Here is a 25,987-nt window from a genome sequence, read left to right as displayed (position 1 = left end):
TCATCCCACAAAATCATGTTTGTTATGTGAAGCACCTATAGTAAGTACTGAACCAGTAAGGCAAATGAACACATGGGATGCCTTGGTGTCACCTTTACATTGTGTTCCCATGTGCCTTTGCAAGAACACTGAGATAATCATATAGCTAACCGTGTTGCCAAAAGTTTTCACATGAGTTTCTTAACACTTGGAGGTCCGGGGCCTTTTCAGGCACTTTGAGGCAGTCTTCATCTAACTAAAAACACCTATGCAAAAGTGGCACATATGGTTAGATTAGAGGTCCTCCACAATAATTATATGAGACTAAAGTGGATGTAAGGAAATTCTTTTTTTATTATTATTATTATAATTCAGTGTAAACACAACTAGCCTATTTCAAAAACGATTTTCAAAGGACAAAGGTCAAAAACACACTATGACTATCTAGCCAATAGGCCTACTTTTGAAGTTTGTACCTTGAAAACAATGGTGTTGGTTCCAAAAAGAACATTAAAACATGTTTTGTAGTTTGACAACAAATTGGAAAAAAGTCAGACTAAATGTGCCACTGAGTGAGTGGATTTTTCAAATGCAAATTAAGTTGAATCCATGCCGCCTGTATTACAAAATGGCGTTGAAATTATAGCTTCACTTCACTTAAGCCTAATCAATTCCATTATAAATTACTTTATCAGATTGAGTTGCCACAACATGAATCAATTTCGTAAACCTAGACATTTCATTCATGTGCAACCGCTGTAGGCTACATGATAAAATCAAACTCCAGCTATTCTTTTTTTTTTTTTTCAATGTCAGCATGTCCTCCTTGTTGTGGAAACAGTTGGTGATGTAGAGGCAGGCTAGATGTATCGCATTGAGAGAAGGAAATACCCTAGTCGAGATGCATCTTAAGTGTTATTCAACAAGAGCTGCGAATCTCCACCTGAGAAACCTGCCAGTTAGCTCTACATTTTGATCTATCTTTTTATGAGACTGACGTGCCCTGGTAAACAAAAAAGATGATGGCTATGCAACGTTTAGCCTACATTACGGTCCTCCCCCTATCATCAACGTCAGTTAGAACTGAACTGCCCCTCTCACTTAGTATCTATCCACTCTCTCCACTATCACTCACTTGAACAGAAGCAAAGGCCATGTTCTGGACAACTGCAGCCCTATTGGTGGTCTCCCTGGCTTTTGCCAGGGTCAGCACTTATCCACTTCTGGGAGGAATAACCGACAAAGATCCAGAAACTCCAAATGCGGGGCCGGGACTATTCAGCCCTCCGGTGAAAGACGCAATCAACGTTGAAGTCTCACTCTCCGCCGCTTATTCACCTCCGCTAAGAATGCCCGACCCAGATCCACCTAAAATTGCGGGGGGAATAATCCCTATAGATGTTAACAATCCTGGGGCGCAAGACGCTTTGAACTTCGCCGTCGGTGAAGTCAACAAGCATGTTGTGTACAACAGCAAAGTGGTGAAAGTGATATCGGCCACGGGTCAGGTTTGTCTGCAGCAGTCTTTCCCGCTTTCCTTTCGCTCTACATTGACATGTAATTTACACATGGCATGTCTTTTAAGGAGCCTGGAGTTTAATATATAGTTGTACGTACTTCCTACAGGTTGTTTCAGGGATGCTGTACAGGTTTGAAGTGGAAATGGCTATATCTGGCTGCAAACCGTACGCACAGCACAAGTGTGATGATGCCAACTCCGAGCTCACAAAGGTATGCTGACCATTTTAGTCTAGGCCTACTGCAAGGCGAAACTAGTACACTGTAAAAAATGATCTCACCAATAAGTTATGATAACTTGCATATTTCATTAACTCAGACATAAAATAATATTTTATGAAATTTCAACTCAATTGTTTGAGTTTTCAGTCTTCCAACTTACAGCTGTAAGTTACTTCAATGAATCTCAAATACCTGGTGGTTGAATGAACTTGCAATTTTAAATTGAGTGGTACAACTTGAAGGAGGACAGGTATTTGCGCATGTGCGAGTCGCGAGAGGACCTCGGTGAAGTTTACGCGCCAGCCTCGCCATAACCAAACTTAAAATTTCAGTTAAAGCTTCGGGAGGAGTCGGGTTGGCTTAAAGAAGGTCGAATTTGGTAAGTGTTTCTGTTTTCTTTTTAAGCCTACAATGTGTGTTGATGATGAAGCCAATATGTGATTAACGTCAGTTGTCGTTACTGTTTGATATAACGTTATGCACTGTGAAGTCCGGTCATTTCATTTTAGCGAGGCAGCTAGCTGCTACTTTTCTTAGCATTTCTCAGCCTGGTAGCCCTGCAGATTAGTGGTGGAAATTGCTCTCCAAACAGTAGGTGCTGCTGGGTTTTGCTGTTATTCATACATGAGCATGATTAATCCATACAGATAAACTTTTATGGACAACGTACATTCTGCACAATTGGTATTTGGTTCAGTGGTGGTTGCTAGCTAGTTAGCAAGGTCTTAGCAATCTAAGTTAACTAGCACCCAATCATTTCGTTGGTCGTTCGGGCTGGGGTTTAGCCAAGGGGGCAGCGAACGTTCTGAGAGTGTAGACAGTATGGCGGCTGCCATGCTAACGAGAAGACCGTGGCTAGCTGGCCATTCCATTGAATCCTATGGGGCGTAAGCGCCACTTTGACATCAAATTACGTTAGAGCTGAAGCGTTTTAAGCCTTTATATGAACATGTTCTATTGTCGGGGTACATACTACATTGTGAAATTGACATAATAATCTCGTAACTGTCTTATCGGCTGAGTAATTAACGTTTTTCCGAAGTCAATGCTAAAGTGTTAAAGGCGCATGCGTCCAGCGAGAGTAAAGCGTCGCCATAGGTCAGACTCGGTCAGACTACGTGCCTACGTCACATTTACGACAACTGAGCCTGCGCAGAGACAAGAAGACCTAAAAAAAAACCGTTGAGATTTGCTTCCTCGGTCTCTGCTGCCGTCTACGTGATAGCTCTGTCCATATCTTTTACTATCTTTTACTGTCTATGGGTTTAGCTGCTAGCTACTTGTAGGTGCCAGCTGAGTAATAAAAGCCGTTAGCTGCTAGGCATGGTGGCAATATGCACGAACTAGCAGCTCGTTTACTGAATTAATTGCGTTAGCTAGTGCTATGTCTGCCGTGTTGTGTGTGTGATAAGTTTGAAATAAAACAGAGCAATCTTTTAATGTAGATTGTCTAACCAAGGAAAACTAATATAGACATTCCTATTGAAAATTACTTTTCTGAAACCACTAATAACCTAGGACTGGTGAACAGAACACACGGTAATGAGTTTGCTATATTTTTAAATTTTGAGACACATTAAAAAGGACACGTCAACGGTTATTTATACTCAAAATAATGAGTTGAAACAGTTAAGAAATCCAATTTGTTAGACTTAACTAGAAATGTGCTTCTTACTTTGCAGTACTGCACACCACATTGGCTAAAACTTTTTTTTTCTGTTTTGTGTGTTTCAGGTGATTTGACTTGCCTGGCTCAGCTACAGTACTCATTTGATGAAGTGGACTTGTAAGTTTTGCAATTTTGCCTCATATATTCAAAAGACTATAGTGAATCATTACAAGGACAAGCATGGACGTGGAAGAACAGGCTTTAGTTGTATTTACCCCAATTGTTTCACCATCTTTCAATCCCATGTTGAACTTGGAAAACATTTGAAGGACCACAAACAAGGAGCCGGTCCTGTTGCTAAACTTTGTTGTGACCTTTGTAATTTTTCAGCGCCAAGTAACCTCAAACATTATTTTCTTCATTTGAAGAGACATCTGATAAAACGAGAGACTGTGAATTGCCCATTTGTGGGGTGCTCTTTTCAATCAAGAGTAATCTCGACTTTTACTGCTCACAGAAGCAGATATCATCAGTCTTCTACATTCAATCATTTCAAACCTGAACTTATTCTTCATTGTCAAAGTCAAGCTTCTGTCTATGATGAACAGGATAATTTTGAGTTGGAGTCGTCAGATGTTTCAGTAACTGAACCTGACTCTCAGCCTACGCAGAAGTCAGTTGAGCACAGGGTTGCCGTCCTTTTCCTTAGACTGCAAGCCGTCCTTCATGTGTCAAAGTCTGCAATTCAAGAAATTGTGGATGATTTGTTTGATATTGGAGAATGTGCTGGGCAAATATCTAGGGAGTCAATTAAGAATGTTTTGAACCAGCATAATTGCATATCTGATGAATGTTTGACATCATTGACTGATCTATTTCAACAAGCTAACCCACTTAATTTGCTTTCAAGACAAGGTTCTCTAGGCACTGACTACAAAAGACACTTGTATTACAAAAAGACCTTTAGTGTCATTGAACCTGTCGAATATCTTTTGAATAGACAACAGAAGTTTCATACAGTTGTTTATATCCCTATTCTAAAGTTTACTTTCAGTTCTTCTTAAAAAAGAAGAGGTACTGCAAGCATTAGGGAAAAGCAAACCTGTTGAACAGTCTGGTAACTACAAGTCTTTTCTGGATGGTGACTTCTATAAATCAAATGAAATTCTCTCAGGTCAAGAACTAAGTATAGCTATTACTTTGTATATCGATGACTTTGAAATCTGCAATCCTTTGGGGACATCAAGAAAAAAACATAAAGTCTGCGGTGTCTATTGGGTTATTGGCAATTTACCCTCTAGATACAAGTCAGCATTGTCATCAATATACCTTGCGTTACTGTGTAAGGCTGAGCATGTTAGGATTTATGGTTATGATAGTGTTTTGAAGCCCCTGATTGAAGATATTAAAAGTCTGGAAACAGTTGGTGTTTTTGTAGAGAAACTAGGGTATAATGTTAAAGGCACGATTTTGTTCATTGCTGCTGATAACTTAGCAGCACATTCCTTAGGTGGATTTCAAGAGTCTTTTAATGTCGAGAAGTTTTGTAGGTTTTGTCTAGCTAGTCGTAAAGACATACAGACGCATGATGTTAGAACTGGGAACTTTGTTTTAAGGTCACCAGAATCATTTGATGAAGCTGTTAATGTTTTAAAGCAGAGTGAACTTGTGTCTGTTGATGGTGTGAAACGAGACTGCCCTCTCAATAGTCTAACCGGTTTTCACACCTGCACAGGCTTTCCACCTGATTTTTTACACGATGTGCTGGAAGGGATTGTACCTGTAGAACTTAGTCTGTGCCTTGCGGATTTGATTTCAAAGAAGTGTTTCACATTAGAAGAGCTTAATAGCAAAATACAGAGCTTCCCTTTTGAATTCTCTGATAAAACAAACTGTCCCCAGAAAATTCCCTCAACTTTTAGAAAGAATGGAACTGTAGGTGGTAACGGCCACGAAAATTGGAGTCTTGTGCGTTTCCTTCCCCTAATTATCGGCCACCGTGTTCCGGAAGGGGATCAAACATGGGAAATACTCCTTGAGCTGAAAGACTTGGTTGAGCTCTTGGCAACTCCATCTTACACTGAAGACTCAATTTGTTATTTGCAGTCCAAAATATCAGATCATAGACAGTTACTGCTGACAGTTTTCCCGGATTACAAGTTGCGCCCCAAACATCACTTTATTGAACATTATCCGTACCTGATTCAAAGGTTTGGACCCTTAATAGATTTGTGGACAATCAGATTTGAGGCTAAGCATTCTTTTTTTAAAAAGGTTGTGCGTGATGCTAATAACTTTAAAAACATTCTGCTTACCCTTGCCTCCAGACACCAACTTATGCTGGCCTATCATCTTGAAATGCCCAGTATTTTCAAGCCTGAGATTGAGACAGCAAAAGTGACTGATGTGGCCCTGGGAGTCTTAGATGGTGGTCTTAGACTAGCAATCTTGAATAGGTTCAGTGATGTTGGCACCGTTGGACTCACCCCTCATGTCTACTTAAATGGAACGCAGTATTCAAAGGGAATGATACTTTCTGTGGGAAGCACAAGTGGACTACCCAACTTCGGAAGGATTTTGGAAATATGCATTGTGCCGGCTGGTCATGTTTGTTTCTTTATTGAACCTTTTTTGACTTACTACATGGAGCATTTGAGGAGTTATCATCTTGTGAAGAAAAGCCCTGCCGAGTGTCTCTTGGTGAAACCAGAGGATCTCAATGACTACATGCCACTTGCATCATACCTTGTCCAGGGGCACCTGTTAACCACTCCTAAAACATTCTTGCTGAATTAACGCTGCTGTAAGTTTTATAGTGTTACTACTTTCATCACAAATTGTGTCCTGAGACAACTCGTCACTGTAATCCTGCATAATTAACCCTTTTGCAATGTTTCCAGATCTTTTCTGGAGTAACCCAGATGTTGGTGTTACAAGACACTTGTTACCCTGATCTAGAGGAATTAACCTTATTGCCCCCCCCCCCCCCCCCTTGCATTGTTTACCAAATCTTTCCTGCAGTGATCCAGATGTTTGTTTACACTTGCCACACTGACTCTTAAGAATCCTTGCTGTTTTCCACATTTTCTTTAAAAAAATACCTTCTAATGTGTTTGTATGTATAAAATGATTTCTCCTCCAATTTCAGGCCGAAGTGCTCCACAATGCTGTTGCGAGTTGTCCTTTCTGAGACCGAGATCAGGCGTCTTTCCATCGAAATCACTCCCCCTAATGTTGAGGAACTATGCCAGGTGTTACGTACAAAACTTGGCCTGAGAGGTGGATTTATTTTGCAATTTGAAGACCCTGCGTTCAATAATCAGCTGACCAACCTGACCGACATCCAAGACCTTCCTGAGGAGCGAGCAACATTGAAAGTGCTCTTCACAACTGATGAAGTTCTTTCGGATTCCACATTGGATACAGCCAGCATTCCATCTGTCAGTGGTGGGGAATCTGACTCACAGCAATGGCCTGAGCCCTTCCCGATTCCAGAGTTCTCCCATGATGTTGAACTCACACTGCAAGAAGCAAATGGAAGATATGCAAAGGATGGATCTGTGATGGTGGTTCCTAAAGGTATGAAAACTGATATCCTGGACACACTTGCTGACAGCATGTCAAAGATTAGTCCCTATCCGGAGAGGCAGCACTATGAGAACGTTGCCAAAGCGCTTGTGGAGAAGCATCCCAGTCTCAAAGAGCCAGGATCTGGAAAGGGTTGGTACGGCTGGTTCCACAGCCTGAAGTTTAAGCTTGGAAACTATCGGCAGAAGTTAAGTGCAGCTGGATGTCCAGAGGTGAGAGTCAACAAAAGAAAAGGAGAAGATGCCAAGGGACCAAATTTGAAGAAGTCAAAGAAGGGCGAGCTACACTACTGTCCAGATCCCCCTGAAGGACTGAGTGCTGCAGACATGGAAGAAAAGCGGAGGATGATTGAGGTACATCGTACATGCACATCAAACATGCAAATCATTCCTGTCTAATATTGCTGCATACATACAGTACCTGCTTATAGTATACTGACTACCTACACTTTGCTCTTGTGTCTGTGAAGCCTGCTATTTTGTCTTAGTATGTGTCCTTTGTGCTTGTGCAACTCATTTCAGGTGGAAGTACTGAAAAAAGACCCAGATCACAAGCAGATAGATGAGTTGATGTCTGCCACGTTTTCCAAGCGCAGAAAGGAGATTGTAGGGGATCAACCTCTCATCGGGGATGTAATGGCAAAATGGCCTGCCATGTTCTGTGAGAGACAGGTAAAACAATAGACAACACTGAGCCTGAGATTAATAACTTAATCCAATTTTGTTTGAATGGATATCAGTGTGCGAGCTGGTTACATTTGAGTCTTTTGTGCATTATTTCCATGTCTGATACTGTACTGTTTTTAGGTGGCATGAATGTGCATATGGAATAGAATGTGCCAATTGTCTAGTATAACCGAGTGGATGAAAGCCTTTCACAACAGTATTTGTTCTGTAAGCTCTTAAATGTTGTCTCTCTTTGTCTCCTCAGGTTCGGGCAGAGTTTAAAAGAATTGTAGGCATAGACCTTCTTGAGTCGTTCCTCGACGGACTTGATGACCTGGTGCCAAGACTGCTGGAAGTGTATAAAGCTGCGACCAAGACTGGGAAGAAGCCTGCACTGAAAGCCATTTTGGACTGTCTGAAGAAAGATGTAAGTGGATGAGCTGAGAATTGTGAATTTGGGCACCAGTTATTACTGTATGTTTACAATAAAATCTCAACACTGCTTATTTCTGTAGGACACAAATGAAAGGAGAAGGACTGCTGCTCTGCTGGGTTTGCCACACTACCTATCCGAAGAGCCCTCGGACATCATCAGGATGTGTGACGTAAGATGTTTTTGTCATGCATAACAGCCCACTTACGCACACATTCACCTACATGTACAACACTTGCACGTGCACACACTCCACTCACCTCACCACAACACACATAGACATACACACAACCTTAAACACAGATATTTAATTAAATCCACTCATGAGGGTTGATAATCAAGTCTTGTGGCAGCAGAATAATGATGCAGGGAGGAGTGAGGCACAGAATAGTAGTGATGTTAAGGACGAGAGATGGATAGAATAATGGTGATGGAAGGGGGGGTCAACAATGTTGGGAGGGGTAGAATAAATGACTGAGACTTAAGTACAGTAACTTTGCAGAGCATTTATGTCTTGACCTAAACATTCACACAATTATTTTTTGCTTTTCAAGGCCCACGGTGAGACTCTAGCTGAAGCCATGAAGGGTATGCAACTTGGCCTACTGATAGGCTATGAAGGTGACAATCAAGATGCCTTTCCATGTGAGGTGTTCAGTGTAGCGGTTGTGGTTGAGGAGACTGTTGTCCTTCACAACTTTGAGGATGTGTCATCCAGCTTCGCCATGCTTTTGGGGATCATCTACTGCGTAAACCTTGAGTATCCACGAGCCATGAAGTATTCTTTTGAATTCCTTCAAAGAGTGGTGATGAAGATCAAACCAGATCAAGCCTCTGCCAGAGTCCACAGCTTCCGAAACAAGCTCCTAAGATATGAACTGTAAACCATGCTCCACTCGGAATTGGGACAGAATACATTTTTATTTTGTTTCTTTTGACATTATGCCTAAGTTGAAGGGGAACCACTTAAGCAAAAAGGAAAGGAAAAGCCCTGATATTCGTTTGACATTCGTTTGACATTTTTTGTCATTTCAGTTTGACAGTTTTTGTTGGACTTTGTTGGACTGAATACATATCATGCATGTTATATTGCAGGGTCAAAGTATGCTTCAGGTATTCCAAGTTTCAAGTATTTGAAGTTAACCAGGTGAAATCTGGAGTTTGTTTTTGAGCTGAATCAGGTTCAGCACAGCTTGTGAATCACGTCCAAATTAGTATCATGAACGTGTGTTTTTTTATTATTATTATTTATTTTTTTATATATATATAAACAGCTTTTTGATGGCAGCAAATTGTACATTTCAAAGTAAAAGTATTCTGGTTCTGTGTGATGCTGTTAACAGGTGTTTTAAATGTTTAAATTTGAGACCTCTTTAATATTTCAATGTAGTGTAGTCTGGGGGTATAATTTGTTGTGCTAGTATTTTCATCCCTCATTGAAGAGTTGTGTCACAACAAATATTGAAGCAAGGACAAACTGCTGCTGCACTGTTCATATGTGTAGCTTATTGTATCTTGACATTGGTTTTAATAAAAACAAATGTACTAGATTTGTGTTGTGAAACAAGGCATTCTTTAACATAATCCTAACTTGTTAAGATAATTCAAAGACGTTATTTAATTGAAATTACAAGGTTGAACCCACTTATTAGAATAAGTGGACATAATGCATATTGATGAATAAAACACTTTTTTAGCGCAAATTATAAAGTTAACATCACTAATGGGGATAAGTGAACAGAATGCTAATAATTGAGTTCACTTTATTTTTAACTTACAAAGCAAAGTTGAAACAACACTAACTGTACAGTCATGTTGACTTACAGAAGAAAATGCAAAGCTTAACAAAACTTAAAATAATGAGTTAAAGAAAAACAATAATCCATTTTGTTTGAACTTGAAGTTTTGAGGCAGCTGCTTAACTTATGATTTTAAGTAGAACCAAGTAGATATTTTTTACAGTGTACTAATGTACTAAATGACATTATTGCGCTCACATGATGAACGATACACTTTCCAACGATATTGAGGGTAGGCCTATTGCGAAAACTAACCAAAGTTGGCATGGTTCTCCACAGTAGCCATGGCTACCTCATACTTAATTCCCGATACAGGGCGGGGGGGATAGCTCTGCACTCATTGGATAGACCAAACCAAACAGACCAAAGTTATTGCGCTGTCAGGGGGAGAGCGGGGTTAGTTGTCACACTTTTTACTTATATGCGCAACGTCCACATGCGTGGACAGTAACTTTAACTCTGTTTTCTACTTAGCCTATTATCATGTTGATATACACCAATCCACTTCAGGGCAGTTTTAGTAGGTCCATGGCAATATATTAACAATATGTATCATCTTATATTTGGAATATTGACTGCTTGATGACATCATCAATTCAACATGAGTGACAGTAGGCCTAATGGCCATATGAATGCTCCAGGCATTTCTGTAAAAAGTTAGTACTCAAGAAGGGAAAATCACGTAAAAAACTGTACAGGAGAGTGTGTTGAACAACTCTATGTTTTCAGAAATCAAATCGTATGTAAAATAGAGTTTGTAGACCCTAAAAAGCAACTGTCCACGTATGTGGACGTTGCGCAACAGAGGAGTTAAATGGCCAAAAATTAGATTTTGTAACTAGGACTTTTTTTTTTTTTTTTTTCAAATATGATTTTAACTGCTTTAAATTACAAAGAAACAAACATTTGGTAAACATATTTATAAATAATGACCTAATTACATGTGGTAATGCCAAGGTGGTATGGTAGGATATGGGGGGTAGAGGGGTGGGTGGGTAGTAGAGGGGTGGGTATGAGAGTACTAGAGGGGTGGGTGGGTTAGTAGTAGAGGGGTGGGTAGTATGGATGTAGTAGAGGGGTTATTGGGTAATATGGGGGTAGTAGAGGGGTGGGTGAGGGTCGGTGAGTAATAATGGGGGTAGTAGAGGGGTGGGCATAGAGGGGTTTTACCCCTTTGTTGCGCACTGTCCACATACGTGGACAGTAACATAACTTCTATATAAAAGCATATTTTTAAAAAATTCCAACTGATTTTCAATATTGGGCTCATATAGAGTAATAAAATCAATACTAAAAAAATCTAGACATTTTTTTTCATAATGCGTGCATGAAAGGGTTAACATTGGTTTCCGCAAAAACTGTGTCCTGCACAAATTTCCTTTCAGGACACAAAGGAAGCCTCATGTGTCAGGTACAAATGGAGGGACCTTGATCTGCTTGAATAGTCAGTTAAAATATGTGGTCTGTCAAATGCACCTTATGCAAATGAACATGTTTGGAAGGAATCTCCCCATGACGATTATGACAGGGGTCTCATTCTGCCTCCTTACCAAAGATTCTATAGCGGAGCAAGATGGATCGGTTAACATTTTAGGATCAGCACTGTAGCCAGCGTCTGGGACGATACCTGAGCTTGTCAAAAGTGATCCATCTTGTTCTGTTGTAGAATCTTTGCCCCTTACGTTAGAATGTAGCCTACTAAAATGAACAGATATGGAAGGGATACCTTCTTATTTGTGATTTCTGGAACAGCGGTAGGCTAGCCTACTGAAAAGGTTTTGATATTTTGCTATTTTATGCTGTTGGCTACATATACACACGAAAACACTTGATATTTAATTAATGTGCTACAATGCAGGCCTGTTAACTGTATGACAACAGTGGTTTATTTAAACTACATCATATAAATGTATTTCCTCAGTCATCATGCTCATTTTAATGAATAAGAATGAAAGTTAAATAGGCTACTGTATAAGTAAATAAATAAATCCTCACGCAAATCATGTCTGTCAAATTTGCAAAATCGTGTTCGGAACCATCTGCGTCTAAAACTTCCGCCCCTCCCGGTGAGACTCAAGCTCACGTTGACGAATGCAGCGAGCCGAAGTCAGCCGTTTCCGAACTCGAATGCGCCTATTGCTATCAGGAAAAAACGTAACCTATGCAAGCACATAAATAGTTTGCTTAAGATGTCCAATATATGTAATTACAGTGCATGCAAATGCACTGTACTGTTCTTCCTAGGCTTCTTATAGTTATTATTCCGCTTACCACTTTTTCTAACCGCAATTTCTCATCAACCGTTTAACTTAGAAACTTCATTCAAACTTTGTAACTTAGGTATTCTAATGGATCGGGTTGCTATGACTTTTCAACTTTGTAACTTTTATACTTTTTGAACTATTAAATAAAAACTATTCAAAATTTCCCCATAGACTTAACATTGGCCTCTATGACATCACAATCGGGTCGTTGAGCAATTAGAATCTTATGCCAGGTTGCCAGCCCCACCTGCAGCAGCCCTCTCTCTCTCAGGCTTTAAGCATACAATCTCTCTGTGAAGACTACATATCCTGTTAACTGTTTCCTCTTTCCACAACTGTTTCAAAATAAAAGTCCTCACTGCAATAATACACTATTAAATCATTTAACCATTGAAACTACTCAACTATTTAACTGTTCAACCATTCCAACTGTCAGTTATCATCAACTATGCCTCCAGTCAACTAAATGAAACCTCCATGTACCTAGCAACCAACATAGCAACCATTAAAACTAAGCGTTTTGACAGTTTCCATAGCAACCAACATGATTATTCACCCCTTGCTGAAACGTCACAAAGTGACGTGACAGCGCCGGACGGCACCATGACGGACGGCAGAAAGATAGGAGATGTACGGCAAATGACATTATGAAGAAGTGAACACCTTCACTTTAACATCTTTTGTAGTTCAATGTATTACTTTGGTAAGCGTCTGGTAGTCAAATAAACATGCCAGATGTGTTGTAAGGTGAAATGGGTTGTGATCGCAAATTTACATAGTTATTAAACTAGTGATAACAGCACTAACATAGGGCTGCTAGATCGTAGTCTACTGCTAATATTAGCCTGCTGTATATTAACACCCATATTAAGTATTTCTGGGCTAAAATATTTCAAACCGATTTGGCCACTTTATTTGTAATGCTCTTAACAGATGAAACATAGTCAAAACATACAGTATCAGTATATGAAATAACGTTAGCGGTCATTGAACACTATTAATAGCTAACCTAGCTTACGTTTATCCTAGCACTGAACTCGTTAAACGTGCCGTCCCATTCAGAGTTTATGGTTGCTATACACTAATCCAGCGAAACACGGAAGTAAAACAGCGCCGCCATTACTGCGTGCCTTGTTACTGCGGAAGTAGCGTGTTGTCTATGGTTGGTCCCGTTGGGGCTGTTGCCTTACCAGATGTTATAGTTATTTCGTCTTTAGTAGCTACGAATACTGTCCAGATATGCCAGGAAGAGCGTGTTGTGTAGTTGGCTGTTTCAACAGCAGCACAAAAATACAGGCCTGGAATAGATCAACTTGTGAAATTCACAAACCTTTGTTCCATACTGACTGTCCATGCTTGCGGCCGTACGGATTACACCGAGTTCCTGGTCGAGCGGAGGACCAAGATTTGCGGCAAAAGTGGATGAAACACTAGCCTGATTACCATCGACTTTCAAAGGCTCTGCGAGACTTTAGTCTGACCAACAGCCTGTGCTAACACGGTTTCTTGCCAGCGCTGGTTGACCCGCCTCCTTTAAGTGCCTCGATTTGCTACTGGTAGATGTCAGAAAGCGGATTGCCGAGTTTAAACCAATAACAACACTCTTTCCTCTGCCTTGAACACGCCTCTACCCAGAGCCGTTGGTGATATAGGTTGGTGGAGACCATTTTGAGTGATTTCCTTAAATTGCAGCGTTCATCTGGTGCTAATCTGGTGCCGAGATAATGCCAGTCAACGGTAACATCCAGCCTGCCACTAAATCCACTCCACATAACACCCGAAACAAATAAATTATAATGTCAGACTATCGATGCACATGTCTGTGTTGATGGAACGATGTTAGAAATAAAACGAACCTTGCATCGCATTGCAATAGCCTATACTTTTTCCCTGTATGGCAGTAGCGGATTGATATGAGAAACTAGTCCCTCAAAATGTAATAAATCATTGAGTTGCAAGGTTAGTTTTATTTCTAAAATTATTCTATCAACACGGACATGTACATCGATAGTCTGACGTTTTAATTTACTTGTCTCGGGTGTGCTGTGGAGTGAGTAAGACTGTTTGGGATGTTACCGTTGAAATGCGTTAGCTCAGAACCAGCTTATCAAAGGGGAACGCTGCAACTTAAGGAAGGGATTAAATGCGATAAAAAAATGTCTCCACCGACCTATATCACCTCGGCAAAGTTGGAAATGAGGTCCTATGTTAAAAATTCCGAACTTTTCCTTTAATGCCTTGACGTGCGACAGTTGGGACTAGATACAACTGTTGCGTTGTGCTCATTTATATGGGAAAACCATTTCTCAGTGTAGTTCATGAGTTGCTTTTAGAAAACCTGTTTAGGAGGCAGAGGTAGGCCCAGGCTGGCTTTCAGTTTGAGCAGGCCCCTTAAGCCAGTGTTCATATACTTGCATTAGTGTTCAAGTGTTCAATGTGTTGCACAAAAGGGAAAAAAAGGGGCATGAAGCATATTTCCCTAAATGGCATAAATATTCTGACATGGTCACTTTGCTGCGCTCTAAAATTGCTTGCTTGTGCATAATAAATCTTGGCAGCTCATGTAGAGAGCTTGGGCACAATCCAATATTGCGACTAATAAACCATCGGCTGACCACCCCCGTACATTCCACCCTGAACACTATACCCCTCACCTGCCTTTCTCTGCTTTTATGATTATTTTGTCCTCCTTCTCTTCTGTCTCTTTCACCCCCCACCCTCTCTCCCCACAACGGAAACTGTGGTCAGTGGGGGGCAGATATAATAGCCCCTGGTTGGGGGTAAATGGCATTACGAGTGTGCAGCAAGAGAGGGGTAGCCCCTTTCACTGGAAGAGCCTTTGTGAGCTGTCGGAAGTGGCCTGCGCTCCTCTCTGAGGGGGGCAGGCAACAATGCCTGTTGTGTTGTGTAATGTCAGCAGTCCGCTTTTCCCTCCCTCCCTCCCTCCTTCCTTTCCTCCCAACACTCTCACCCCTCACTCCCGTTCCCATCCTTCTTTTCTTTCTCTCTCTCTCTCTCTCTCTCTCTCTCTCTCTCTCTCTCTCTCTCTCTGTCCCCTTCCTTCTCTTTTCCCCCCCTCTTTTTCATCTATCTATCTATCCTTCCACCCACCCTTGCCCTCTTCCCCCTTTGCTTGGCATGTTGCTTGCGACCCCTTGATGGAAGTAGAGAGGCAGAGCTGTTAGGGATGTATGCATCCTCCATCACACCGGGAACCGTCGTGGGTTCACCGGAAAGCCTCGTACTCCCATCACCCCCCAACCCCCTTTCTACCAGTCACGGCCAGTGTATCTCTGAGTGCCGTAAAGCTCCCATTGGATTTCTTTTCACAGTTCTACTGTGAGGAAATAGCTGTCAAATCCCTCCGGCTCTCTTGCCCTGTTACGTCAATGGGATGTCTCTGTTCAATTGGGCACATGCGCTAGTTTGTCGTCAAGGTGTGGACGCGAGGCATAATGCAGATGGACATTTTGTACAGAGAGAAGTCCATTCCCCTGTCAAGGTCTTGAAGTCCTGCAGGATATCTCAAAGCTGGCATCACTGGCTTTTACTGACCTATCAAATCTATTATCCATCAAAGTCTATGAGATTCTTATTTGTGCACTCTTATGCACCTTTGAATACTAACCTCCAATCGACAGACCTAATGCATGCGCTTGAGATTGGAGCTGTCAGCTAGTTCTGTTACAGACCAACATAGCTAATGAAAATGTCCAGTAATGCGCACCCCCCCTACCCCCCCCCCCCCCTTAAAATTTTACCATATAGCTTTGTCCCTACTATGAAAGGAAGATGAGCTGATGGATATACTTGATTTTATGTTTTTGTTCTTATAATTTTTTTCACACTATAAATATGCCGACACAAATGAATGCACACATACACACTTGCACTCGTCTTCCACCCCTCTCGTGGTCCTCTGTGCGCTGGTGGATTGTCGTGATGGAAGATAATAGGTGATGACAGGAAGGAGAATGGCTCTGTCAGCCATGGTAATTGTAGCAGAAGAAGGGACTGTCACTCTGACCACCCCCTCGAGGAGGACCCAGGGAGAGGGCACAGGCCAGAGAGATGAGCTCATACGCTTCGCTCGTGAAAAGAAAAGATTTCGTTTTAAAGAAAGTCCCGCATCATGTTGGTGGGAGTTTCCTGACATAATTTGAGGAAATTGCCTGAAGACGGATTCGGAGCAATGAGATGTGGGTGGGAGAATAAGGAAAACCTTGCAAATGCATTTAAGTGCAGCATAGTGTTTTTCCATTTTTGCAAGCAGTTGAACAATAGAAGATTTGTACTACCGTAATTTCCCGACTATTAGCCGCGGCTTATACATTGATTTTGCTAAATCTCTTCAGCTATGAGGTTAATACAGAGGGGCAGTTAATATGGTGTTAATATGGTTTTGTTTCTTTTAACTTGCAAAACACTGTCCTGCGGCTTATACACAATGCGGCTTATTTGCAGGACATTACTGTAGGACTGTGACTGTCAAATAACTAGCTAATTAGTTATACCCTGTTGATTGAATCTTTTGAAGATGACTTTTTGATAATGGATATTGAAATGTGATCATGGAATTTATGTCAATTCAACAGTGATTTCAAATACTGTTGATTAATAGTAATCTTTAATCAACTTTGAGCACAGATTCTACACCAAACAAGCCAGTAGATGTTCAATTCATATTCATGCTATCAAGATCATTGGCTGTTAGCCTGAAAGGCATACTTTCTATGCACTTAACAAACCTCAGACCAACATATTAAGGGGCTCAATAGTCGATGTAGATATATGAGAGAGAGAGATCGATTTATCAATCTGTCATTCACGTGACCATTGAAAGTAATGTGCAGATGCCAGAACTATCTGAAACTCTTTAGGAGAAGTGAAAAAGTGGTATATGGTCGCTTATTCTATAAAAGCATACATTGCTGCGCCAGTCTTACATTTTTATCTCTGTCTCCTCTACCAAATGTTCGGTTCTATTCTATTCTCTTGTGTCTCTTTAGGCCAGCTGAGCTGCATTAAATGTGTTGGCCCCTCAGAAAGCCTACCATTAATGGGTGAAAATGCCCCACTGCTTTTGCCCGGCGAGAAGAGGGTCAAATACTGAGACTGAGAGTGTGTGAGTGTGAAAGGGAGAGAGGGAGTGTGTGAGAGAGAGAGAGAAAGAGGACCCCTTATGTGTTAAGATTTCCATGGAGCCCTCTGTTAAATGGTGAACCTCGTAAAGCACTTCAGCAGTCGATGATTCCTCCTCTCCTTTGACACAGGTTTTATTTGAGTACGGGAGGGGTTTGACGTGGCTTTTACACGTGCGTGCACACACACACTCAAACTCTTGCTCTCACACAATTTGCTCCACACTTATCCAGCGTAGGCCTTAAGAATGGCAGTCTATTGTTTGACAGTGAAAGGCTCTTGTTTCAGCTGTGTAACGAACTCAAGAGCTCCCTCCACACAAAGAGAGCTGCCAAGAGCCCCCCCCCCCCCGTCCAAATTGTTCTCGTTTGAGAGACCAGGCCGATTAACTGTTCTTACTCTATTGTGAGGTGAACCCCCCACCACCCCATCCTCCAATATGCTTTCTCTCATTACCTTGACTTTCCAGATTATCATGTTGAAATATCTTAAAATTGTTACTGACTATATGTTATACCTACATGCTGCACAGATTTATGAATTTGCCATTCCAATAACCTGCCACATTTGTAAATTCATGGTAGAAATGCACTGATTGCCATTTCCTTGGCCGATTCCGTTTTTCATGGAGTTTGACCTGCCGATACAGATTTTAGTCGATTCAGATTAATTTTTTTCTATCCATTGTACAGCACACACTTTTCTTTAGAACATTTTAACGTAGAAATTGAAAGGTCAGCTTGATGGATAGATAAACGTACACACTCATTGTGTGATTATTGTGTGATTGGTAATATTAACTAATTAAACTACTTTATAAATTATAAATAGATAGATGTTCGTCCTTGCAGAAACCACACAATAGGAGACAAGTAAGATGGACAGGACAGGATACATAACAGTTTTGGCCCCTCACCCCACAAAAGAACAATCGTACCCCTTTCATGCATCATAAATAGAATGATAAAGTGCAATTGTGCATGTTTGACGTTAAGAGAAAGTGCAGAGTGCTATTTAAAGTGCTGTCATGTTCATAGTTATTTGAGAAGTACTACCACCAATGCACCGCTCATTATGTACTGTATGTATCTTCATTATCACTCTAAGGTGTGTGGGATACATTTTCCTGACGGACAACCTACAAGAGAAAACCCCTATCCTGTGTTGTCTATGGGCTATGCATTTCATGTAAGTAGATCTCTTGGACAGCCATATTATTGCATCACAACTCGTTAATTTAAATATACTTGATTGTCATGTTTAACTAATGCACATCTCTCTTCTTTTTTTTGCCTTTAGGTAACACCCGCTAGACCTCCCCCCAAAAGAAGATGTCTTCAGCCATTACACCTGAACTCAACTACTGAACCTGAACCTGAACCTGAACCTATGGAAACTGATGTGGATGTTGAGAATTTGGAGAATATACCTCTGAAGACATGTGATGTTGGAACCCAGTGGCCAGATCACATAGAGCACAACTACAGTTTCAACTGCAGTGGCAAGTCAATGAAGGACTGTGGCACTCAAACAGATCCAACACCGTCAGTATCAGCACATCATTTAAATAACAAAGACTTCATATTTTTTACTGGTTTATGTGCGGACAGTTTCTGGCAACTTTTGCGAGTCTTGTTGACGTTTTGCTCTCAACCACTTAGTACCAAATTGGCCGTCCATGAACAATTGTTGCTTGTTTTAATGAGACTCCGTTTGGGTTTATTATTTACTGACTTGGGAAAGCGATTTGGGGTGAGTCGAAGCACGGCATCTACAATATTTACATTTTGGAGGCCAATCCTTGCCAAATTCATGAGGGAAAAGGTGATTGCTTGGTTGCCCAGGGATACACTGAACAGAATCAGGCCCAAGTCATTTCACAAAAACTATCCTAAAGCCACATGCATAATTGACTGTACAGAGGTCTATGTACAAAGGCCAAAAAACTTAAGAAAAAGATCTCAAACATATAGCAATTACAAACACCATAACACATACAAACTGCTATACTGTATAGCCCCCAATGGCTATGTCATGTTTGTGTCGAAGCTTTTTGGTGGAAGGGCCAGTGATAATTTTATCACAAAGAACAGTGGTTTTGTTCATCACCTGATCCCTGGTGATGAGATTTTGGCAGATCGCGGATTCACCATCATGGATATATTGCCTCCAGGAGTGAGTCTAGCCCTTCCTGCATTCACACGCGGACGTAAGGAGCTGTCTGAACATGAGGTGACATCCACACGTCGCCTAGCTAATGTCCGAATTCACATTGAGCGAGCAATTCGAAGGCTGAAGGGTTTTAAGATGTTGTGTAATGTTATGTGTGGCAGGTTGCAAAGTGTCGATGAGATTGTAATTATTTGTGCAGGGTTATGTAATTTACAACCTCAGCTAATCCGTAACAGTACTGAATGAAGAAGAGACACCTGCAATGGATGTGTATGTGGGCTCTTCTCATTCATCTTTTTTATCTATCCTCCCTACCTTCCTTCCTCGGTCCTCCTTGAATTTCCCCTTGGGCATACAGTATATCTATTGTTGCCGCTCCATCATTCTTTATATAGATCAGTGAAGGACAGAGGAAGGAAGGGAGGATAGATAGATAAAAAGACGAGTGAGAAGAGCCTTGTGTGTCTGAGTGTGTCATGGGATACTTTGTTATTGGAAAGTGTGAGTGTGATATGGTTAATTTTGTATGACTTTTGTCCTTAGGCTAAAGAAGGTCACAGTATACCAAATGGTTATTTGTATTTCAGAAAAATCTAACAAATCAATCAACAGTTTCAGACAGAATTGCAAATAGTTGAAATGCACAGGTTTCAACTGTAAACAACAACACATGTCACAACTCTCATATCAAATTGCCATAACGATGCAATGCAGTTGTAAACAGTGTACAGTTTTAAAAAATAAACATGTTGAACTCTTGATATGTCTAATACCACTATGTTGTCATGGGAAAGCACATTTAAATGTATCATTTACTTGAGCCCACAAATGGTCATGTTCCCGTGTGCAATTCGTGTTGCTACTGCTGGTAGGAGATGCTGAAAGTACACGCTTTTCAGGTGGCTGATTTTGTTCATTATCCACTCTTCATTGTAGGGTACATCTACGATCACATGCTCATTTGGGGTCCACACCATGAACTTACAATTCCTTTTTTTTTAACAGTGCATTGCCACCTGGACCTGATAATAGTACCCTAACCCAGATGCTGTTTCCCTCAGAATGTACTTTCCATCACTCAGTCTAACATCATATTTGTTTGAATCTATCATTTTAAGAAGACTGCCACCATGTGCTTCAAGCTTTTTTGATGTGGGACATTTTATCTCAAGAATAGTATCTGTGTCAATAATTCCATCGAGACTTGCACCAAGCCAATTTTCTTGATCATGCACAACCAGGCCTGTAGTCTCCACTGTAAACCCTGTTGTCTGCTCAAAACATTGTCTAGCCAAAGGCTCAGCTTGCTGACCGTACCTAGTAGCCTCATTTCCAGAAAACCTAGTGTTAAGCTTCCTTTCTACCCAGTTTGTTGGGTCTGTCTTTTTTGGGACCTCAGATGCCTCACTGCTGGTAATTCTTATCTTTCTCTGGTCCAGCCAGAGCTGACTATCCTGGGCCTTGGTCTCTGATTGTAATCTATGCCTGTCCTGTTCCCCACATTGTACATAATTTTTAAATGTTGTGTTGCAAAGTGTGCAATTTCGTTCTGCACACATTGTGTGCTCTTGGGGTGGACCTGTGTGTGCAGTCTGTGGTTTAGCAGTTAAAACATGGTACAAAATAGTTCCAGGAACCATAGACAAGCCAACCATGTCTGGTGCTGAAAAATGTGCAATTACATTTGCATCAGTTTCAAATGCAGTAGAAATGCTGCTTGTACATTTTCTGGGACCAGTGCGTTGTTGCATGTTCTCCACTGTCTCTGGCACTACATTGGCACATGTGGACCGGTTCCAGGCACATGCTGTGTCTGTGCAGGCCAAGCCTGTGAACCCTCTGTCTGTGGCATCTTTAATTTTGTACAGTAACCCCGCTGTATGGCTACAACACTTCCCCCGGCCGGCCATGCAATCACAGACTACATCGAGAACTTTACCGTCTTCTCTCTCTACAGTTACAGACACATTATGGTATGAGTTCACTGCCTGTGAAAACCTCACAACCCCTTTTATTGTGATGACCTCATCAGCGATGGCATGCAGTAGCTGGCCAATCCATCCGGATCGCATGTAATTCTGCCCCTCAATCAGTGCCCTGTAGTTATGGTTCTGAAGTTCATCGCATGCCAGACGATTAAGAAAATAATCCTGAATACCTGTAAGTACATGTATTTTACTGCCACAACCGGTCGTGGCTAATAGTTATTTGCAACTTGTGAAGCGTGTGAACATATTAGCAAAGCGTGTGAACATATTAGCAACACAGCTCGTAATGACAGTGTTTGGTTTTATTGTTGTAATCAATAAATACACGTCTTAATACATTATGTTGTCAATAAATTACCTTCATCTGTGACTTTTGGCCACTGCCGAACATCATCTATCCAATTTTCCCTTTGATCGGACATAATCTTAGCAAGATCCGCTTTCATTCATTGAAATGCAAATAGAGGGTACCGGCAAGTGTCACACGGTCGCACTAAACATGCACTCTGCAGGCACGCAGTAATGGCGACAAGGCAAGATGGCGGCGCCCATAAAATCCCCGCTGGATTAGTGTATAACAACCCTTGCTGAGCTAAGTAGACGGACCAGATGACAGTGCAATCGTGGTTGAAATACTCCCGAAACACTCAAGAAAACAAAGCAAAATATATCTGTTTCAAGTAATCGGATGTTGATTCATTACAGACAATATGCTAACAGTGGTGGAAGGACATTATGAAGGTACAATTTCAATATAATCTTTGAGCTAGCGCTATACGTCCCATCAGAACCCATTGATTCGACTCGTCTTCTTGCCGTCCAGTTAGCTATTTCGCTGTGGCGCGAACTTTTATGACATCATTGGCAAGGGGTGAATACTACAGTAACCTCTTTATTCCTGATAGTGGGCACCATGGATACCCTAGCAACTACTGTTTCAAAATAAAAGTCCTCACTAGCAAGTTAGCATTGTTAGCATAGTTAGCATTGTTAGCATAGTTAGCATTTTTAGCATAACTGCTAAAAATGATTAGCTACGTTAGCTAATCAACCTGGTTAGCATTGTTAGCATAGTTAGCATTGTTAGCATTTTTAACAACTGCTAAAATGATTAGCTAAGTTAGCTAATCAACATGGTTAGCATTGTTAACATAGTTAGCAATGTTAGCATAGTTAGCATTTTTAACATTACTGCTAGAAATCATCAGCTAAGTTAACTTATTAACCTGGTTAGCATTGTTAGCATAGTCAACATTTTAGAATACCTGTTAGAAATCATTAGTTAAGTTAGAACAGGAATGTTTAAGCTTTAAAATGTCTACCTTAACACCATCAACTCTCTTTAAACTATGCAACCACCATGTTTACCCTAGCTACACCTTAGTAGCCATATCTACATTTTTTTGCATTTTCATGCACTGGTAATTCCTTGGAATTGCATTTCTAGTTATTTGTGTGAAATATCTGAAAAAATTCTGTAAAAAGTATATATATGGCCTAGACTAATTACAAATTATCACAATAACTAATCTGTGTCTAGTGGTTCAGCTGTTGTGCGTCAGTACATTGCGCGCACGGCCAAAGTTCGCATCTTACCTCTCCATGTCACTTTTGAGTATACCACACACAACAATAGGTTACAATATATTCTGAATATATTTAATTGCTTTACATCGAGTGGCCAGGAACATGACATCAGTTTATTTAATAGTTCCACGGCATTACTAGGGTTATTTCCACGTTTCACTGGTCAGACACAAAAGCATGTATGACTCACATGGGATTAGAACCTGCAACGTTTCGTTAACAATTCACCTGCCTTAACCGCTGTATAGCCTACCAATGATCGATTTGTTTACAATGATGGTTTATAAACACCATATTAGTAGCCTACCAAAATGCAAACCAACACGCAAATTAACACAAAGTAACACAAGTAGCAAGAATGAGCCCAACAGGGGAGTCAGTCTTTTAATTTATATTCGCCTACAGCATAGCGCAATCTTTGAGCCACGAGAAAAACAACAACTTTGCGAATTTTGGTTGGGCGTTTGTGATTTTTGGTTAGGCGCTCCTGACACTGACGACTTCACCAACTGGAACTCCCAAGGTACGCCACAGGTGCGACTGCCCAGGGGCAGTTGTTCAAACGACCAAACTTTACGCCCTTGTTTGTGATTGAGAGTTTGAACTACCTTTTCTAGAAACACCAAATCCAAGAACGACGGAGCGAACTCCCAAGATTGCGACGCAAGTTAGCATACGACGCTTTCTAGAAAAGCACCCCTGATTGGTTAGGCTAGACTAGATATGACAACGTCAGGCTATATGAAGGCAGCAATAGTTCCAAATATTTTTTTTAACATTTTTTTGTGTTTTTGTTGTTTGTCTTTCAGCCCTACACATGCCATTTTAGGGTCTGGAGTCAACCATGGCTGGGCCCACCTAAGCTTACGAGGGATGACTGCAATGTTTCATTTCCTTGAAGTCAGTCAGGTTTTAGACTAGCCTACAGTACATCTAGTCATAACAATCATATACCATTTTAAAGAAAATCCTCTTCTTCTAATGAACAAAATGTATTTTAAATGCCTTTTTTTCTATGAATTACCATTGTTATATCTTAAACAAACTGTAGACTAATCTAGCCTATAGGCCTACCTTTTTTCTCAAAATAAAGACTTTTTCTGTGACTGAGTAGTGTTTTTTCAAGGGACTCAGGGAGCTAGGCAATTGAGGACTGAGGGCTCGCCCCAACACTTCACTGGCCCCCAAGGAGTTACTGTTGCTGCAGACCAATGTAATCAACTGTCACTGGGGGGGAAGTTGGCTAGCCATCTCGGGGCACCAAGCACAAAATGCCTTTGCAACAGCCCTGATTATGAGTCAGATTGCAAACTACAAATCTAGTTTGATAGTGTGTATATGTGGCTGGGAAGTGGGAATGTTCCCACTTCTAAACTAGACTAACAAGACTTCTCCCACTTAGTTGACTTATTTTAGTCATTGCACTGAAAGTCTTGCCATTTTTCTCAGGTGGGACAGCCACTTATACTGTATAAACTGCCTTAAGATGTGCTTGATTCATTTTGTTATGTTGTGACTCTGTAACTCTCATTAGTTTCACCCACTAAAGTAGCTCTAAGCTACACTATTGGTAGTGGAATATTGTCAGACACTTTTTCCCTCTTTTACATTTTCCTACGCTCATGCCACTCATCAGATGAAGAGATTTCACAATGTCATTTGATAAATTGATGACAAATAGCTCATAATCCGTTACAACACCGTACTAGAATAAAAGTTGTGATTGACACATTGCTGATCGGAACGTTTGTATTGAAACACGCAGATTTTTTTAACACTCATCTCAGCTTGAGCTCCTTTTTCCCATTGTTTTACATTTCAAACTTAAAGGCATTTACTTTTTTGAGAGGGGATATAGATAGATAGGGATAGATAGATAGTATAAGTATGGGTATAGTCTTTTGATCCCGTGAGGGAAATTTGGTCTCTGCATTTATCCCAATCTGTGAATTAGTGAAACACACACAGCACAAAGTGAGTTGAAGCACACATTAACCTGGAGCACTGCCACAGCAGCGCACGGGGAGCAGTGAGGGAATAGGTGCCTTGCTCAAGAGTACTTCAGCTGTGGGCATGGGAGACCACTCCCCCCACTCACATTTTTCCTACTGGCCGGGGACCCTTCCGACCCTAACTCTTCAGTTACCAGCCCGTAGCCCTAACCAGTAGACCATGGCTACCCCGGATGGATGGATGGATGGATGAAGGTTTTTCATGTGATGTATTAGATTCTGATGATTTGTTTACCCGCCACCTGTTATATTCCTTGTTGAAACTGGCCTGCTCCCAAGTCAACAGTGAGTTGCTAGACTACCTAGGCTAGTACAGTAGACAGTAGGCTACAGCATAAAAAAACACTTCCCTGCTAACCATCACCATCTTCCACAACTATGAGGATCTAATGAAGCCAGAAATACAGAAAATGTATACATATTGAAGTGAAAGTGTCAAAAATATATTTGGGGGCCCATTTTGAAATTTACCTAATTATAATTTAAAATATATATTGTGAAAATATATTTTAAATATATTTTTGTTGTGTATGAGCCTGTATGGGCATACAGAACAGAAGTATATTTAAATATATTTTAAGTGTCGAAAATATGTTTTTTCAAATATATTTTGTGTTTGGGAAAAATATTATTTCACCTTTTTGCTTCCTATTGTAAAAACCAACTGTTACACAAGTGGCTGACATCTTTCAGTTAATATTCGATCTTAAAATTTAAATTTTGAAGCCTGGTAACTACAGTTTTTTTCAATCGCTAACAATCGTTTGTCCATTCATTTGACACATTTTCAAAACTCTAAACACAGACTCTCACCTACAAAACACAATTGGCCAAATGGATCATTTTCCTCTCAAAAGCGCATCCCATGTTCTTACACCACATTTTGTTACATATACACTAACTCGTCATTTCTCTGCACACACTAACTTTACCAAAACACTGGAAACCTGACTCAAAATGAAGTTATTTTGTCAAGGAATGAAGCTTGTTTTCACTTCACAAGATACAT

The 25,987-nt window shown here is 40.8% G+C and overlaps 2 protein-coding genes across 2 annotated transcripts; both read left to right on the top strand.

Moving 5' to 3' along the window:
- The first annotated feature begins 1,102 nt into the window (after nt 1-1,102).
- Nucleotides 1,103-24,027, top strand: LOC134064435 (cystatin-like). The gene is made up of 3 exons (XM_062520356.1): nt 1,103-1,487; nt 1,606-1,710; nt 23,776-24,027. The coding sequence occupies exons 1-3, from the start codon at nt 1,134-1,136 to the stop codon at nt 23,863-23,865; spliced, it is 549 nt and encodes a 182-aa protein (XP_062376340.1). The 5' UTR covers nt 1,103-1,133; the 3' UTR covers nt 23,866-24,027.
- Nucleotides 18,255-20,150, top strand: LOC134064009 (uncharacterized). The gene is made up of 2 exons (XM_062519782.1): nt 18,255-18,407; nt 18,519-20,150. The coding sequence occupies exons 1-2, from the start codon at nt 18,294-18,296 to the stop codon at nt 19,635-19,637; spliced, it is 1,233 nt and encodes a 410-aa protein (XP_062375766.1). The 5' UTR covers nt 18,255-18,293; the 3' UTR covers nt 19,638-20,150.
- Nucleotides 24,028-25,987: the final 1,960 nt, after the last annotated feature.

This window comes from Sardina pilchardus, chromosome 18 (assembly GCF_963854185.1).
Source record: "Sardina pilchardus chromosome 18, fSarPil1.1, whole genome shotgun sequence".
In the NCBI taxonomy this organism is placed as follows: Eukaryota; Metazoa; Chordata; class Actinopteri; order Clupeiformes; family Clupeidae; genus Sardina; species Sardina pilchardus.
This window is presented reverse-complemented; position numbering and strand designations above follow the sequence as displayed.

What these genes read in the sequence shown, in the direction of transcription:
- LOC134064435 (XM_062520356.1), top strand. Translation starts at nt 1,134, where the DNA reads ATGTTCTGGACAACTGCAGCCCTATTGGTGGTCTCCCTGGCTTTTGCC. An exon ending in TGATATCGGCCACGGGTCAG is followed by an intron (nt 1,488 to 1,605) that starts GTTTGTCTGCAG and finishes TACTTCCTACAG; the next exon opens with GTTGTTTCAGGGATGCTGTA. An exon ending in CCAACTCCGAGCTCACAAAG is followed by an intron (nt 1,711 to 23,775) that starts GTATGCTGACCA and finishes TTTGTCTTTCAG; the next exon opens with CCCTACACATGCCATTTTAG.
- LOC134064009 (XM_062519782.1), top strand. Translation starts at nt 18,294, where the DNA reads ATGTACTGTATGTATCTTCATTATCACTCTAAGGTGTGTGGGATACAT. An exon ending in CTATGGGCTATGCATTTCAT is followed by an intron (nt 18,408 to 18,518) that starts GTAAGTAGATCT and finishes TTTTGCCTTTAG; the next exon opens with GTAACACCCGCTAGACCTCC.